General features: G+C 44.9%; 1 protein-coding gene across 1 annotated transcript; it reads right to left on the bottom strand.

The window, feature by feature from the left end:
* Positions 1–5,612: 5,612 nt before the first annotated feature.
* LOC137072684 (zinc finger protein 883-like) lies at positions 5,613–15,678 on the bottom strand. Its single transcript, XM_067440600.1, has 4 exons — positions 15,635–15,678; positions 15,010–15,177; positions 14,470–14,812; positions 5,613–6,680 (listed from the first exon to the last, which is right to left on the bottom strand). Exons 2-4 carry the CDS (start codon positions 15,175–15,177, stop codon positions 5,662–5,664), a joined length of 1,530 nt encoding a protein of 509 aa, XP_067296701.1. The 5' UTR covers positions 15,635–15,678; the 3' UTR covers positions 5,613–5,661.
* Positions 15,679–16,048: the final 370 nt, after the last annotated feature.

The raw sequence follows: 16,048 nt of genomic DNA, 5'->3' as shown, positions 1-16,048 counted from the left end.
CTTCAGCTCAGAGAGGAGTGTTGCAAGCGGAATGGTAGGATCTGCTTTGATTTTTGGAGAAAAATGTTTCTGGCTGTTATTTTGTGCTTGATTTGTCATGTTCAGGGCACCATTATATGTTACTGTACCTGTAGTGTGTGTGTCCATGACTGGATCATTTCAGCTTTGTGTAATAAAAAGTGACTTACTGAAATAAGAGTCATTTCATGCCATCATGTTTTTTGAATGACTATTAAATAACTGTCAGTGTGACATTTTATACTGTCACTAATTGATATATTCATCACAATCGAAAATATTTTTGTTTTTAGAATATGTATTAGTGATGCATGCAATGATTACAGCACATCTATACTCGACACTCGTTATAAATCTCCTCAGTGTCCAGTGTTGGTGTAGTAGGTCTCAGATGAGCGGACTGCTGGAAGAGGATGCGGTGGGGTTTTCCTGTTTGTAGTTTTTTTTAAATGCGTGTTTTATTTCAAATAAAAATAAACTTATATTGACCTCACACTGGCTATTCTACTTGTTGCTCTGTACATATCTATAGTTCTACATTGTGATTATTTCCTATCCTGTTTGAGCACTGGTTATCCATATTTGGGGATCCTGAAAAGTTCCTATCCGGTTTAGATTGATCCAAACCGATGTTGCTTTAAAAAACTGGCTCCAAAAGTAAGATGGATTACGTGATCACGGATCGCACAAAAAGGATTACTAATTCCAGATCAATTTCATCCGGATTAAACCTTTTGAAAAACCGGGCCCTGGTGTCGAGTGTGTGTGTGTGTGTGTGTGATATGCATACACAACTGTGTGTTTGCATTTTTGTTCAATTTAGACTTGGGCACTTTTGCAGGACAAACTGTAAGTTAATTTACTCAATTTGTACAAAACTCAATTTGTACAAAAAAAAAAGTCCAGTCCAGAAAGTACAGTAGCAAAATAATGAATACCTGCTCCAAACAGTACCAACATGGCAAAAAACAAAACATGTAGCCTGTGTGTGTGTGTGTGTGTGTGTGTGTGTGTGTGTGTGTGTGTGTGTGTGTTCTATCTCCCACACACATGAAACACATTTCATTCATTCATTCATATCAAGAGGTGGCCAGGCTGGACCCCGATACTTTTAACAAGAGGTGTTTATTCAAGAGACACAATAGATTTTAAAACTTTGCAGTTTCTCTTTTGTCACCGTGCGGACGATGCGCGTGCAACAACGAATTGAGCGCTAGGGAAAAAAAACGTCAACTAGATATATCCCGTCTTTACGCGCTCACTGCCAAAGGAGTACTTTGAAAGGCTTGCGCGCGCATCTGTGCGCGTCTGCGCGAGGCAGAAAGGAACGTAGAAAGTGAATTATATCCTCGTTCTTATCAGTTGTGTTTCCAATTTGAGCTTGATCCTCAGAAATGCTTGGGAAAATGTAACGTTAGCTTGTGTGGACGCTACCGCACTACTTGAACAACAGAAGAGCTTCGCTAATGAAAAGCTATTTTATTGAGAAAACAGCGATGCTACCACCACGCTACTGAAAAATGTAGTTAAGCTAGTAGCGTCACTACTTGTAGCGATCCTACTGCCCAACGCTGACAGATGGAGCAGCGGTAAGGTTTCTCTCTGGTATGCCATCGCTCATGGATCTTCAGCTCTTAAAAGTAAAAGTCTTGTCACAATATGAGCATTTAAAGGGTTTTTCTATTGTATGAATCCTCTTGTGTATTTTTAAGTCAGCTTATAAAGCTTATAATAGCTTATAAAAACCCTTTCCCACATTGATGAGTGGAATGATGGAAATATTTTTTTAGTGTTTGCACTGATAACTTGTATGCGGTATTTTTGGTGTGACTTCAGAAGAGTTGAGAAGGTTTTCCTACATTCACTCCACCCTCTTTGGAGTGTGTGAGTAGATGTTTCTTCAGACTGGTTTCGTATTTCAAGCTCTTCTCACAGTGAGGACATGTATACAGGCGTTCTTTGGAGTGTGTGAGTAGATGTTTCTTCAGTTTAGATCCTTTGGTGAAGCTTTTCTCACATTGAGGGCACTGGTGCAGCTTTTTCTCCCCGTGGTATCTCATGTGACTTCGAAGATATCCTTTGGTGCGGAAAAACTGGTTGCACTCGCTGCATTGGAAAGGTTTTACGCTACTGTGTGTCTTCCTATGACGGTAATAACTAGCAGAGGACGGGCAGACGGGCAGAGGATCGGCAGTGGGTCCGTGAATACCACAGGGAGATAACCGTTGAGAAACCCGGATGGTTTTCTGGATGAGGGTTTCCAAGCCCATGCTGTCCTCGTAGACTACAATTAACTGTTTGATCTCATTGAGGAGGCCTTGGCGCACAGCGGTGATGAGCGCCGATTCATTCCATCCGCTCATACAGGCCAGCGTGCGGAAACGCAGTGCATATGAGCTTGTGGTTTCTCGTTTACCTTGTCGAATAGAGAAGAGTTGATCATGTACAAATAATTCAGCGGTTTGTTGACCAAATACCTCTTTAAAATGAACACAGAAGGCTGAAACCAAGCCTGTAACGGGGGCCTTGGCTTCCCACAGCGATTGCGCCCACTGAAGTGCTCGGCCTGAGAGAAGGGATATGATGAACGCCACCCAGCTTCTCTCATGATGGAAGAGGTGGGAATTTGCTTCCATATAGAGAGAACACTGTAGCAGAAACCCGCTGCAATCCTCCGCCGCGCCGCTATATGTCGCTGGTCGGGCCATGGGACTCGCACAGGCAGCTGAAGAAGTGACGGGTGACATAGTTGCAGGTGACGCTGAGCTAGCTGGATTAGCTGCTGGGGTGATGGTGGAAGTGTCTTGACTCAGTGAGGACCGTACAGCATGAACCAGGGTGGTGAAGTGGTCAGCGGTGCGGTCCCGCCCTGTGTCCGGAGAGCTCTGCATTTGGTCTGGCCTTCTGTCAGACACAGACGAGGACACATATGGTTAGTGTTAGTGTTGGTTTATTAAACAGAGGTAACAGACACAGGTAATAGGTTGCTAGGCAACGTGGGGGAGAGGACGCTGGCGTTGTCTGTTCGCCGCTTCTCCACCCACAACAAATCATGTTAATGTACTATTAGATTTACATTTTATTTTATGTCCTTATGTTTGTGACTAGTCTAACAGTCAGAGCTACAATTGGGACTGTTGCTGATTGCTGGCAGCCACTGAGAGGTCGTTGTTCGTCGTTTCGCCGTTTTCAACCGCTTCTCTAATGTTTACGTTTGAATTGCTGCGGTTGGTTTCTGGTTTGGAGGACATTTGATGTTTCTCGCCGCGGGTGCTCACTGGTGGTCTCCCTTGGGCTTGGGCTGCATGGTGGCTGAAGTTTGCACCGGGCTAGCGTCATCCGGGCTCTCGTCGTCGGCGTCCGGCATGATGTTGGGATGTTCCGCTTCTCGGCTGCGCCGCTGTTCCGTCCTGCATTGCGACCGTGGAGCGGCTTGGACATCTGCGCCGGCCCGGTGTGTCCACAGAAGTGCCCGGAGGAATGTTCTGCCTCCTGCATGGTGCTGCAGCGATCCCCATCGTTTGAATTATCATGAAGAAGACCCATCATCTGGTCTTCAGCTGTCATGCCTCGGCGATGTCATCGGGACACTGCCGCTGGGAGAAATCTGAAACATGGAGTGGACCACAGTGTGCTGCGGAGCTAACAGTGTGCTGCGGAGCTAACAGAGACTTCCACCATCAGCTGTTTTCTGTCCACCATCAGCTCTGTTTCTGTTCACCATCAGCTCTGTTTCTGTTCACCATCAGCTCTGTTTCTGTTCTGTTTTCTGTGTTGGTTGATTGTTTGTAGTATTCTATATTTTTACTTGTTATTCATTTTTTGTTGTTATCCCCCCCCCCCCCCTTGTTGCACTTTGAGATTCTTCGGAATGAAAAGTGCATTATAAATAAAATCTATTATTATTATTATTAATACTCAGAGGGAATCTTGACACGTAGACAGAGACAGACAGAGGACGGTGATGACGAGGAATGACGATGGGGATGACGAGGACGAAGAAGAGAAGGTCGAGGAGGTTGGGCAGGTAAGTCTCAGGTAAGTAGACAGGAGTCGAATGTTTATTCGGTGATAGACCAGACGATGAGTGAAGGGACAAGGAGTGTATATGAAGGGGACAGGTGATGGCGCACAGGCGATCAGTATTCGGGTGATTGGAACGAGTGGGCGTGGCGTGGGTCTCTGTGTCGGAAGGTGGTGACTGTGCGGTTGTGACATTTTGTCATAAATGCAAATCATGTGTATGATGTTAGTATGATAGTCAATTTCTGCCATATGATGTAAATCATAATTAAGCAGAAATTGAAAGTATGAGATATTTATGATCAATTTTATGACTACAAATTATGAATACAGATTGTCCAATGTTTCTCTATGGCACTGAAACCTAAAGATGTCACCGAGTTTCGGTCCCTATGCAATTGATACTCAACTGCCATTAGCTCATCTGTGTTTGAGGGGAGGGGCTTACCGATCAATTTAAAGAGGGTGTGCTTTATTTTTTACATGACTATTATACAAGTTTTGGGATGCCTGCCTTTACATGCACATGAGCTTTTAATGCCATCCCATTCTTAATCCGTGGGGCTTAATATGGAGTCGGCCCACCCTCTCTAACAGCTCCAGCTCTTCTGGGAAGGCTTTCCTCAAGGTTTAGGAGTGTGTTTATGAGGATTTTTGCCAATTCTTCTAGAAGCTCATTTGTGAGGTCAGGCACTGATGTTGGACGAGAAGGCCTGGCTCTCAGTCTCCACTCTAATTCATCCCAAAGCTGTTCTATCGGGTTGAGCTCAGGACTCTGTGCAGGCCAGTCCAGTTCCTCCACACCAAACTCCTCATTCATGATGGACCGACACTTTGTACACTGGAGCACAATCATGTTGGGACAAGAAGGGGCCGTCCCCAAACTGTTCCCACAAAGTTGGGAGCATGAAATTGTCCTAAAAGTCTTGGTATGCTGAAGCATTAAGAGTTCCTTTCACTGGAACAAAGGGGCCAAGCCGAACTCCTGAAAAACAACCCACCCCAAAATCTCCCCTCCACAAAACTTTAAACCTGGCACAATGCAGTCAGGCAAGTCCCGTTCTCCTGGCAACCACCAGACCCAGACACGTCAATGTGATTGTCCGACAGAGAAGCGTGATTGGTCGCTCAGAGAACACGTCTCACTGCTCTAGAGTCCAGTGGCGGCTGCTTTACTCCACTGCATCCCACGCTTCGCATTGCTCTTGGTGATGGAAGGCTTGGATGAGCTGCTTGTCCATGGAAACCCATTCCATGAAGCTCTCTACGCTGTTCTTGAGCTAATTAACTAATGAGATATTGTTGCAAAACAATGCAGGTGCATTTTGAAATGTTTTATCTAATCGAAGGCTGTCATTAAGGACTATTTTGGTAATCGAGTAATCGGACGATTATTTTGACACTTAATCAGTTATTTTTTGTGATGAAAGTGTCCTAATCCTTTGACATAAAATAATTAAAATACATATATAATAACAATGGGGTTCAAATAAAGTATCAAAAGCAAGTAAACTTATAGTTTTATTGGACAACATTGTTTAAATACATAAAGCAACAAACGTGCATTATGTATTATAACAAATACCAGCAGAAAAGCACCAATCAAGGCATGAGAAGTCACTATGATGATTCTGGAGCAGTTTGTTCTTCAGCGTGTTTCTTCTGGTGGGTCTGAAAACTGCCTAAATAAGCGAATCTCTCGCCGCAGATGGAGCAATGGTAAGGTTTCTCTCCTGTATGAACTCGCTCATGAGTCTTCAGGACGTCTGATCGGGCAAATGTCTTGTCACACTGAGAACACTTGTATGGCCTTTCTCCTGTATGAATCCTCTGGTGATTTTGTAAAGTACTATGTTTACCAAAACTCTTCCCACAAACGTTACATTGATACAGTCGTTCTCCAGTGTGAACTCTACGATGAAATATAAACTGAGTTGGATTATAAAAGCTCTTCCCGCAGACGGAGCAAAGGTACGGTTTCTCTCCGGTGTGAATCCTCTCATGACAAACCAATTGAGATTTGTGACGGAATCGTCCATCACAGTGTTTGCATTGATACGGTTTCTCCTCAGAGTGTATTTTCTGATGTGATTTTAGAGAACTTGAGCTTGTAAAGGTTTTCCCACATTCGCTGCACTGGTACGGCCTCTCCTTGGTGTGCAAACGCTCATGCTTCTTTAGATCGGATCCGTACATGAATGTTCTCTCGCAGTGAGGGCACTTGAACGGCCTTTCGCCCGTATGGATTCGCTTATGAGCATCAAGATTTCCTTTAGTGCTGAAATACTTGTTGCACTCACTGCAGTGGAAAGTCTTTCCGCCGTGGGTCTTCGTGTGAATGCTCATATTTAAAGGAGTGGTGAAAAAATCCTTCCCGCACTGTTCGCAGTGAAACTGCTTCTTCACGATATGCTCTTTTGAATGACGTTTCCTCTCTTCTAAGGTAGGAAAGCTGACGTTGCATCTCTTGCAGGTGAAGACTTTTTGTTCTGTGCATTTGCTCTCATGTCTCGCTAAGTTTCCCTGTGAGCTCAATGTTTTCCCACAGGTGGTGCAGGAAAATCTCTTGGCCGTCGGCTGATCTTTTGATGTTGAGGCCGTTTCATTATCTCCATCAGAAGATGAACCGCTGTTGTCATCTGAAAGGAACAAAACAGAAAAAAAGTTAATCTTGTCTTGTCACAGGACAAAAATATGAATGTAATATGAAGATCCCAATGATAGTCCAATTGCCAATCAAAAATAGCCCAAGGCGAGGTTCTCCCTCAGGGGCTGAATTAACATTAATATGGCTAATGATGATGCATGGTTTTGTTGAGTGCTTTGTAATTTTGTTTTCACATTAGATATTTTATAAGAAGCAATTCAATTGCTAATAGACAAACCGAATCACGCAAATTCGTACAGACAGGCCGCATGGAATGATACTCTACTTTTTCCCACTTTTATCCTTTTTCATCGTTGAAATGGCTAAACACTGCAGACAGACAGCAGCTATGTAGTTTTCAAGTGCTATGAAAACTGTTTAAACCTAAGATGCTTCTCTCAAAAGTGAAAACATTATTCCTAATATAATATTAAATCCAATAATTCTGAATTTTTACTTTGTATTGTAGAACAGAGGTGGCAAGGACCGCATTTATTTACCAACTATGACCGCAAGCAATCAAGAATCATGTTTGGATTTATTACAGTTCTCTCGGAGAAGGTACACTCACAGATTTAGTATCAGCACATCACAAGCTGTAATGCACTTTTATTCGAGCAAAATTTCACATCGAACATCACTAAATCCCAACAAACATGTTTGTCTGTGTTGTCAGATCATCAGAACAGAATACAGTGAATCTGGAAAGTAATCACAGCTCTTCACTTTTTCCACATTTTGTTATAAAAATTATGTTACAGCCTTATTCCAAAACTGGTTAAATCATTTTCCTCAAAATTCTGCAAACAATATCCCATAATGACAATGTGAAAGAAGTTTTTTAATTTAAAGGGGTACTTCAGCGCTGGGAAGATGAATCTGTAAACTTTAAACTCGGTCATCAATGTAGTAGAAATGTGAAATTATTTTTGAATTTGGTGCCTTCTAGACTGAGAAAAGACAGAAAATGTATTTTTGTCTCCGGGGGGGACTACAATTCCCAGAATGCTTCGCTGCCCTGTGAGGCCATTCCCAAAGCCACCAACTTGATTACTGTGACTGAGTTGGAGAAGAAACTACAATTAAAAACTGAACGTGTGTTCAATATAATGAGTGAGTCGCCGCGCGAGTGTCACAGCATTGAGCACTAACTGCAGGAGTGAGATAAATGAGCTGATGAGCTCTCGTGATGAGAGCTGAGGTAATCTCGACTACACTCGCGGCATACATTCACAACGCGAGTTAAGTCTGGCGCCTTTCAGTTCATGCCTTTGGAAGCTTAACTTTCATAGAAATTAATTAGAGAAGTTAAAAGACTTACATTGCTCACATTAGCTCCGTTTAAATGAGTGCCTATAGCTGAGCTGAGCTGTGAGTGTGATCTCCATCCCCCATGCGCAGGTTCACAACATGAGGAAATGGCTCCCTCTGCTGGCTGTAGTCTTTAGCCTTTGGGTAAACAGTCTGGAATTTTTCCAGAAATAAAAGGCATAAATCTCTTGTCTCAGGGGGATATGAGGGGGGAAAGCACAATCATTTGAATATACTCCAGGGTTTCTACTGATACAAAGCCATATGCTAATCGCTGAAGTAACCCTTTAAGATGTTTCTACAGCTTGATTGGAGCCCACCTGTGGTAAATTCTGTTAATTGGACATGATTTGGAAAGACACACACCTGTCTATATAAGGTCCCACAGTTAACAGTGCATGTTAGATCACAAACTAAGCCATGAAGTCCAAGGAATTGTCTGTAGACTTTGATACAGGATTGTATCGAGGCACGGATCGGAGCAAAGGTACACAAACATTTCTGCTGCAGTGGCCTCCATCGTCCATAAATGGAAGAAGTTTGGAGCCATCGGGACTCTTCCTAGAGCTGCTTTCCGGCCAAACTGATAGATCGGGGGAGAAAGGCCTTTGTCAGGGAGGAGACCAAGACCTAGATGGCCACTCTGACAGAGCTCCAGCGTTTCTCTGTGGAGAGAGGAGAAACTTCCAGAAGAACAACCATCTCTGCAGCTCTCCACCAATCAGCCTGTGTGGGAGAGTGGCCAGAGGGAAGCCACTCCTCAGTAAAAGGCACATAACAGCCCACCTGGTGTTTGCCTAAAGGCACCTGAAGGACTCTCAGACCATGAGAAACTAAATGATCTTGTCTGATGAAACAAAGATGGACTCTTTGGCCTGAATGGCAAGTGTCTGGTCTGGAGGAAACCAGGCACCGCTCATCACCTGGCCAATCCCATCCCTACAGTGAAGAATGGTGGTGGCAGCATCATGCTGTGGAGATCTTTTCAGCGACAGGAACTGGGAGACTACTCAGGATCGAGGGAAAGATGAATGCAGCAATGCAAAGAGGCATCCTTGATGAAAACCTGCTCCAGAGCGCTCTGGACCTCAGACTGAGGCGAAGTTTCCTCTTCCAACAGGACAACGACCCTAAGCACACAGCCAAGATAACAAAGGAGTGGCTACGGGACAACTCTGGGAATGTCCTTGAGTGGCCCAGCCAGAGCCAAGACTTGAATCCGACTAAAGATCTCTGAAGAGATCTGAAAATGTCTGTGCACCAATGCCACCATCCAACCTGATGGAGCTTGAGAGGTGCTGCAAAGAAGAACGGGAGAAACTGCCCAGAAATGTGTGCCAAGCTTGTAGCATCAAACTCAAAAAGACTTGAGGCTGTAATTGGTGCCAAAGAACCTTCAACAGAGTATTGAGCAAAGGCTGTGAACACTTATGGATTTGTGATATTTTTGTTTTTTATGTTGAACCCTTTAAAACCGAACGTGTCGTCGACGACACAGGCAACCGAGCTGTTTTGAACTTACCGTAACTCTTCAACCCTTTGCACTATCATAATAATTAAAATTGCTCCTGAAAGTAGACACCCTGCGCTTTCCGCCTTTATACGGCTTATTACGGTAATGTCATGTTTTCCATCGGCAAATCACCGCGGCTTTTGGGGGGGAGTGGGAAGGGGCGAATTGAACGGAGATACGGAGTGCGGCAGAGTTTTAGAGGATTTTTAGACTCCAAAACACAATTAAAAAAGGACAAAACCATGACGAAGACAGTGTATACAAGATAGGAGGCTATTGAGTTTATCTTTGACACTTGGAAGGCGGCTGAGAGAGACTCTTCAGACCCAGAGACTGCATATTCAGATGTTGAGGAGGCATTTTTTGCTATCCTTGATCTACACAGGGTTGCCACGGATTTCTCACTTAATGATATCTGCTTCTTGTTTTATATTTAAAGAAATTAGTTATGATGAGTTCCATTCTTCTCTTGTGCTTATTGCTTATATTAGCTACTCACTATCACAGAGCTTTATTTCATCCAGTTTCTTAATTCAGATTTTACACATATAACATTTTTGTAATTCACTATATCATCATACTCCAATTGTTTGCCAAAAGGGTATAGAAAATGAAAACATTTATTGGACAGTCGGCTGTATTATATTATTTTAAAATACAATAAATGAGCACGGATTAGGAGAGAAAACCCGTTAGGCAGGCTGAACGCAAGGATGACGTGATGACGTCACGGGTATGCTAATTGACGTATAACGTCATCTAGCGACATTTAGCGGCTTTTTGGGCAGGCTTTAGCTACTTTCCTTGGAAAATAGTTGGCAACACTGACGGGCCATCCAGAAAAAGGCTCCTGAGTGAATACTCTGCAAACCAGTGTCACAAAAAGACTTGTATATATGTATTATAGTTTTTTCTTCAAGTTTAAAGTGTTAGATTCTTTCGTTCAGTGGGTTTCTGATTTTTTTCTCAATAAAAAGCAGTAATATGTATTCCCATTTTTGCCTATTCAAATTCTATTTTCAAACTTACCACATACAGTGCGGATCAATAACTGTAATTTATTGAAAGCCAGTTGTCTTCTGAAAAAAATAACACCTTGCACTTGAGGATAGCACATTCTGTTATAATTTTACAGTCAAAAAAACAAAATATGTGAAAACGCCCCTTTTTAGCTTCAGGTTCTAAAGGGTTAATACATTTGCAAAGATTCTGGTTGTCATTATGGGGTATTGGTTGTAGAATTGAGTACAATAGTGAGTATAATCCATTTTTCGAATAAAGCTGTAACATAATTAAATGTGGAAAAAGTGAAGTGACTCCACTCATTTATATGATGAACAGATTGAATTTAGGCTTTTATCCACATATAAACATCGATCAGCTGAATTTAGGCTTTTATCCACATATAAACATCGATCAACGAACATAAAGAGCCAGGGTGTCACATGCCTGTCCTGTCTTGTGTGCACATGTGGGTTTTGTCAGTATGGCCTTTGTGCTTCTGTCATTGTCTGATCCCTCCCCCTTGTTATCTGATTAGTGTTGATTTCTCCCACCTGTTCCCTCTTGATTTCTTCCCCTTATAAGCTCCTTGTGTTTGTCAGTCTGTGTTGGATCCTTGTGTAATGTCTGCGTCTTCCGTCCTCCCCGTGATTCTGTTGGTTTGTTTAAGTTTGTATTTATATTATTCTATTATGTGTTTTTCCCCCTCGTGGGTTTTGTTTTGAGTTTATGTTTTATTTTATAATAAATTATCATTTTCTGCACTTGAGTCCTCACACCATTTCCATCGTCTGTGACGTAACATAAGGATCCAACCATCTGAGGACTCAGCAGGACTTGTTCTTTGTTATTTGTTTTCCTTTTTTTCTCCCTTGATGGAGTTCGGGAAGAGACTGCGGGTGATGCGACACCTCAACTCGAAGTACATCCGGCAACAGGGGTCGGATGTACAAGAGTTTGCAGGACTGTTCCTCAAGGAGGTGGAACATCTTGGGCTCAACGAGGCAGAGTGGAAGGAGACTTTTTACCTCTGCCTCGACATGCCCCTCTCTCCAGGGGTGATGGACAGGATGGGGAATCTGGGGTTCTGGGAGTTCGTCTACTGCCTGGGCCCCAGTCCTTCCATGGTGTGTGTTTCGGTGGATCGTGCTCCGGTGGTCCCTTTGCCGGTGGATCGTATTCCGGTGGTCCCAATGCCAGCGGATCGTATTCCGGTGGTCCCAGTACCGGCAGATCGTGTTCCGGTGGTTCCTGCTCCGGTGGTCCCGAAACGGAGGAGGAGGAGAAAAGACCGGTGGATCGTATTCCGGTGGTCTCTTTGCTGGCGGATCGTATTCCGGTGGTCCCAGTACTGGTGGATAGTATTCCGGTGGTCTCTTTGCTGGCAGATCGTATTACAGTGGTCCCAGTACCGGCGTATCGTGTTCCGGTGGTCCCTATGCCGGTGGATCATGTTCCGGTGGTCCCTGTGCCGGTGGATCAGATTCCGGTGGTCCCAGTACCGGCTGATCGTGTTCCGGTGGTCCCGATTCCGGAGGATCGTATTCCGGTGGTCCCAGTACCGGTGGATCGTGTTCCAGTGGTCCTGAAACGGAGGAGGAGAAGGAAGTCTCCCTCCGTGCCTGTGCCGGTGGATCGTGTTCCGGTGGTCCCTGTGCCGGTGGATCGTGTTCCGGTGGTCCCAGTTCCGGTTGTCCCTATGCCGGTGGACTCTGTTCCGGTGAACGCCGCTGGGCAGGAGATGCCTCCCAGGTGCCCTGCTCTCACCGCGCCTCCCAGGCGTCTGGCTCTCACCGCGCCTCCCAGGCGCCCTGCTCTCACCGCGCCTCCCAGGCGCCCTGCTTTCACCGCGCCTCCCAGGTGTCCGGCCCTCACCGCGCCTCCCAGGCGTCCGGCCCTCACCGCGCCTCCCAGGCGCCCGGCCCTCACCGCGCCTCCCAGGCGTCCGGCTCTCACCGCGCCTCCCAGGCGTCCTGCTCTGCTCGCGCCTCCCTGGCGCCCTGCTCTGCCCGCGCCGCTGTGGCGCCCTGCTCTGCCCGCGCCGCTGAGGCGCCCTGCTCTCCGTGCGCCGCTGAGGCGCCCTGCTCTCCGTGCGCCGCTGAGGCGCCCTGCTCTCCGTGCGCCGCTGAGGCGCCCTGCTCTCCGTGCGCCGCTGAGGCGCCCTGCTCTCCGTGCGCCGCTGAGGCGCCCTGCTCTCCGTGCGCCGCTGAGGCGCCCTGCTCTCCGTGCGCCGCTGAGGCGCCCTGCTCTCCGTGCGCCGCTGAGGCGCCCTGCTCTCCGTGCGCCGCTGAGGCGCCCTGCTCTCCGTGCGCCGCTGAGGCGCCCTGCTCTCCGTGCGCCGCTGAGGCGTCCTGCTCTCCGTGCGCCGCTGAGGCGTCCTGCTCTCCGTGCGCCGCTGAGGCGTCCTGCTCTCCGTGCGCCGCTGAGGCGTCCTGCTCTCCGTGCGCCGCTGAGGCGTCCTGCTCTCCGTGCGCCGCTGAGGCGTCCTGCTCTCCGTGCGCCGCTGAGGCGTCCTGCTCTCCGTGCGCCGCTGAGGCGTCCTGCTCTCCGTGCGCCGCTGAGGCGTCCTGCTCTCGCCGCACCTCCCTGGCGCTCCCTGCACTGGCCGCACCACCCAGGAGTTCTGCTCTGCCCGCGCCTCCCCGCCCTGCTCTACCCGCGCCGCCCTGGCTGCCTGAACTCTCCGGGCCGCCCCGGCCGCTTGAACTCGGTGGGCCTCCCGAACTCGGCGGGCCGCCCTGGCCATTCGAACTTTGTGGGCCACCATGGCCTCCTGAACTTTTTGTTTTCCTTGTCCCTCCCTTGTTTACCCCTCCCTTGTCTGTTCCTTCCTGGTCTGTCCCTCCCGTCCCACCCTGGTCTGTCCCTCCCGTCCCGCCTTGGTCTGTTTGTCAGTCTGTGTTGGATCCTTGTGTAATGTCTGCGTCTTCCGTCCTCCCCGTGATTCTGTTGGTTTGTTTAAGTTTGTATTTATATTATTCTATTATGTGTTTTTCCCCCTCGTGGGTTTTGTTTTGAGTTTATGTTTTATTTTATAATAAATTATCATTTTCTGCACTTGAGTCCTCGCACCCTTTTCCCTTGTGTGTGACGTGACACAGGGCTGCTCGATTATCACAAAATACTAATCACAATCTTATTTCTTATTTCATGATATGAGTAATTTTAAAAATCCTTAAAACTGTTACAGAGGACAAATAAAAAACGGAAGAAAGAAATAATAATCTAATTACAATCAAAGCCAACAAAAAATGCTAATTAATTAAACAGTTTTCAGGAAGATGTACTAACAGTGGCATCGAGTGTGCACTTGACTGATTTGTGAGTTTTGCTTAGGGAGGAACGAAACACGCCGCTGTGAGGGAAGTGATGATGCTTTGTACGTAATGCCTCGATTATCTAGTTTTCATAATTGTTGGAATCCAAAATCGAAAGTGAAATACAATTAATTGCACAGCCCTATAAACAGCTTTCCTGAAGACGTAACTTGGCGAATCATTCATGTATTAATTTATGTAATATATCATGAGTATAATGGTTCGCAGTAAATTATGTTCCCCGCACACTTTCTTAAATAATAATTATTGCTCATGTTTACAATATATAAAAAATGGGCTCACCGTAATATGAATTTGGCCAAATTATGCAGCCCTGCAAACCAGCACAGCAAAACTGGAGTTCTTCACAACAATAAAACAATGTTTTAATCGCAATCGAAATTATCATAAATATTGTAATTAAAATATATGTATATTTTTTCCCCTCAAATTGTTCAGCCTTACTATCGTCTACCATTATTTTCCCCAATATCTGAGATGATCTGCTGTTGAATCTGATCAGGAGCATCAGAGACCAACAGCCAATATGAACCTGATCCTACAGAGTCTCTGCTGAATGACCAATAATGATGTTCAAGAGTCATGAGAAACAACAAAAGATCATGAGATAAACACACCTGCAGGAGTGAAGTCATTATCTTCATCAGTCCCATCATCACCATCGTCATCATTCCCATCACCATCCTTATCTTCATCATTCCCTTCATCTTCCTCCTCCTCATGGCTCTGCTGTTGTTCGTCTGCTGTGGTTTCGTCTCCTCTTCTCTCTATCAGGTTCCTGCAGTCCACCAGTTTGACGAAGCACATCTTCAGCATCTGCTGTTCTCCAGCATTACAGTCAGAGGTTTGATCAGCGGATCCATGATCCTGAGCGTCAGTATAACACATTAAAGTGAGGCTGAGCTCTGAGTCCTGTGTGTCTGTCCCATCAGTCACACACACTGAAACCTTCTCCAGATCCTGACAAACACATCACAGATAAACACAAATAAAGGTCAACCTGTTGATATTAGCCTCATTACTCAGCTGTTATCTCTAGAGGTTATACTGGTGGCATATTTTGCTGCTGGCTTAATTTGAGATGTGTATAAGAAGTGAGAACCTAACAAAACTTTGGTTTGATTGAGCTGAAGGATGAAATGATGAGCGGCTCAAACCTCTCTGTTGGGTTTGTCTCCTCTTTCTCTCAGCTTTGCCTCCAGTGACGCCACCTCTTTCTTCAGCTGACAGATTTCACTGATGAAATCCTCAATATCCAGCATGGACAGATCAGTTCCTACTGATTTACAGCAGATCACGTCCATCTGCGCTTTCATGGTCAACATCTGAACACAAACACATCATTACTATAAAGACACATTTATTATAATGGACTTATTTGCATATGATTCGTTTTTTTGTTATGAAACAAATAGATTTACTATCATTTTACTCTATTTTCTTCAAATACCATAGCGCATTTAATCTAATGTCTTTATAGTTTTCACACAATGAATACTTAAAGTAAATGGTCAAATATATTTTATGATAATGACATGACAACAAATCATTTAGTTTTTTAAAACAAAGTAGCCTCAGAGACAAAGAAAAGTGTTTAAGACAGCAAACAAATGTTATAGCAAGACTTGCTTTCTAACAGGAGCACAACAAATTATCTTCAATTTTTAAGCTGGATTTCTCAGATTTCTGCTCGTTTCTCCATAAACTATAAACACATAATAATGTAAAACCACATCATTGAGTAAAACACGATAAAAACACACAAGGGCTGAATATATTTACCAACAGTACTGCTCCCGCGGTTTCACACAGCAACAAATGACGCACTTCCGCCTCCCGCTGGACTGGAGCTCAATACTTCTGACTGGGTTATCCATTGTCCTGAATGATTAATGCAAGTAATGTGTAGATATGCACAAATCTTTGCTCTCTATTTTTAAAAGAGGTTGTCACCAAATCTGGCTCTACTTATGGGCTACATTTCTTTTTAGGAAATGAACCATGGTTTTACTGCAAAAAAAACAACAACAAAAAACACAACAACAATGGTTACTATTTGTACTATAATAAAACCATAGTTATTTTTTGTAAGGGTTGTTAATAACCTTGATTGGGAATGTCTTTGGTTATAACCTCATAAACAAGGTGAAATCAATGTATTAAACATAATTTCCCCAAAGATTTAAAGGGCTAATG

Source organism: Pseudorasbora parva, chromosome 4, assembly GCF_024679245.1.
Source record: "Pseudorasbora parva isolate DD20220531a chromosome 4, ASM2467924v1, whole genome shotgun sequence".
Taxonomy (NCBI): domain Eukaryota; kingdom Metazoa; phylum Chordata; class Actinopteri; order Cypriniformes; family Gobionidae; genus Pseudorasbora; species Pseudorasbora parva.
This window is presented reverse-complemented; position numbering and strand designations above follow the sequence as displayed.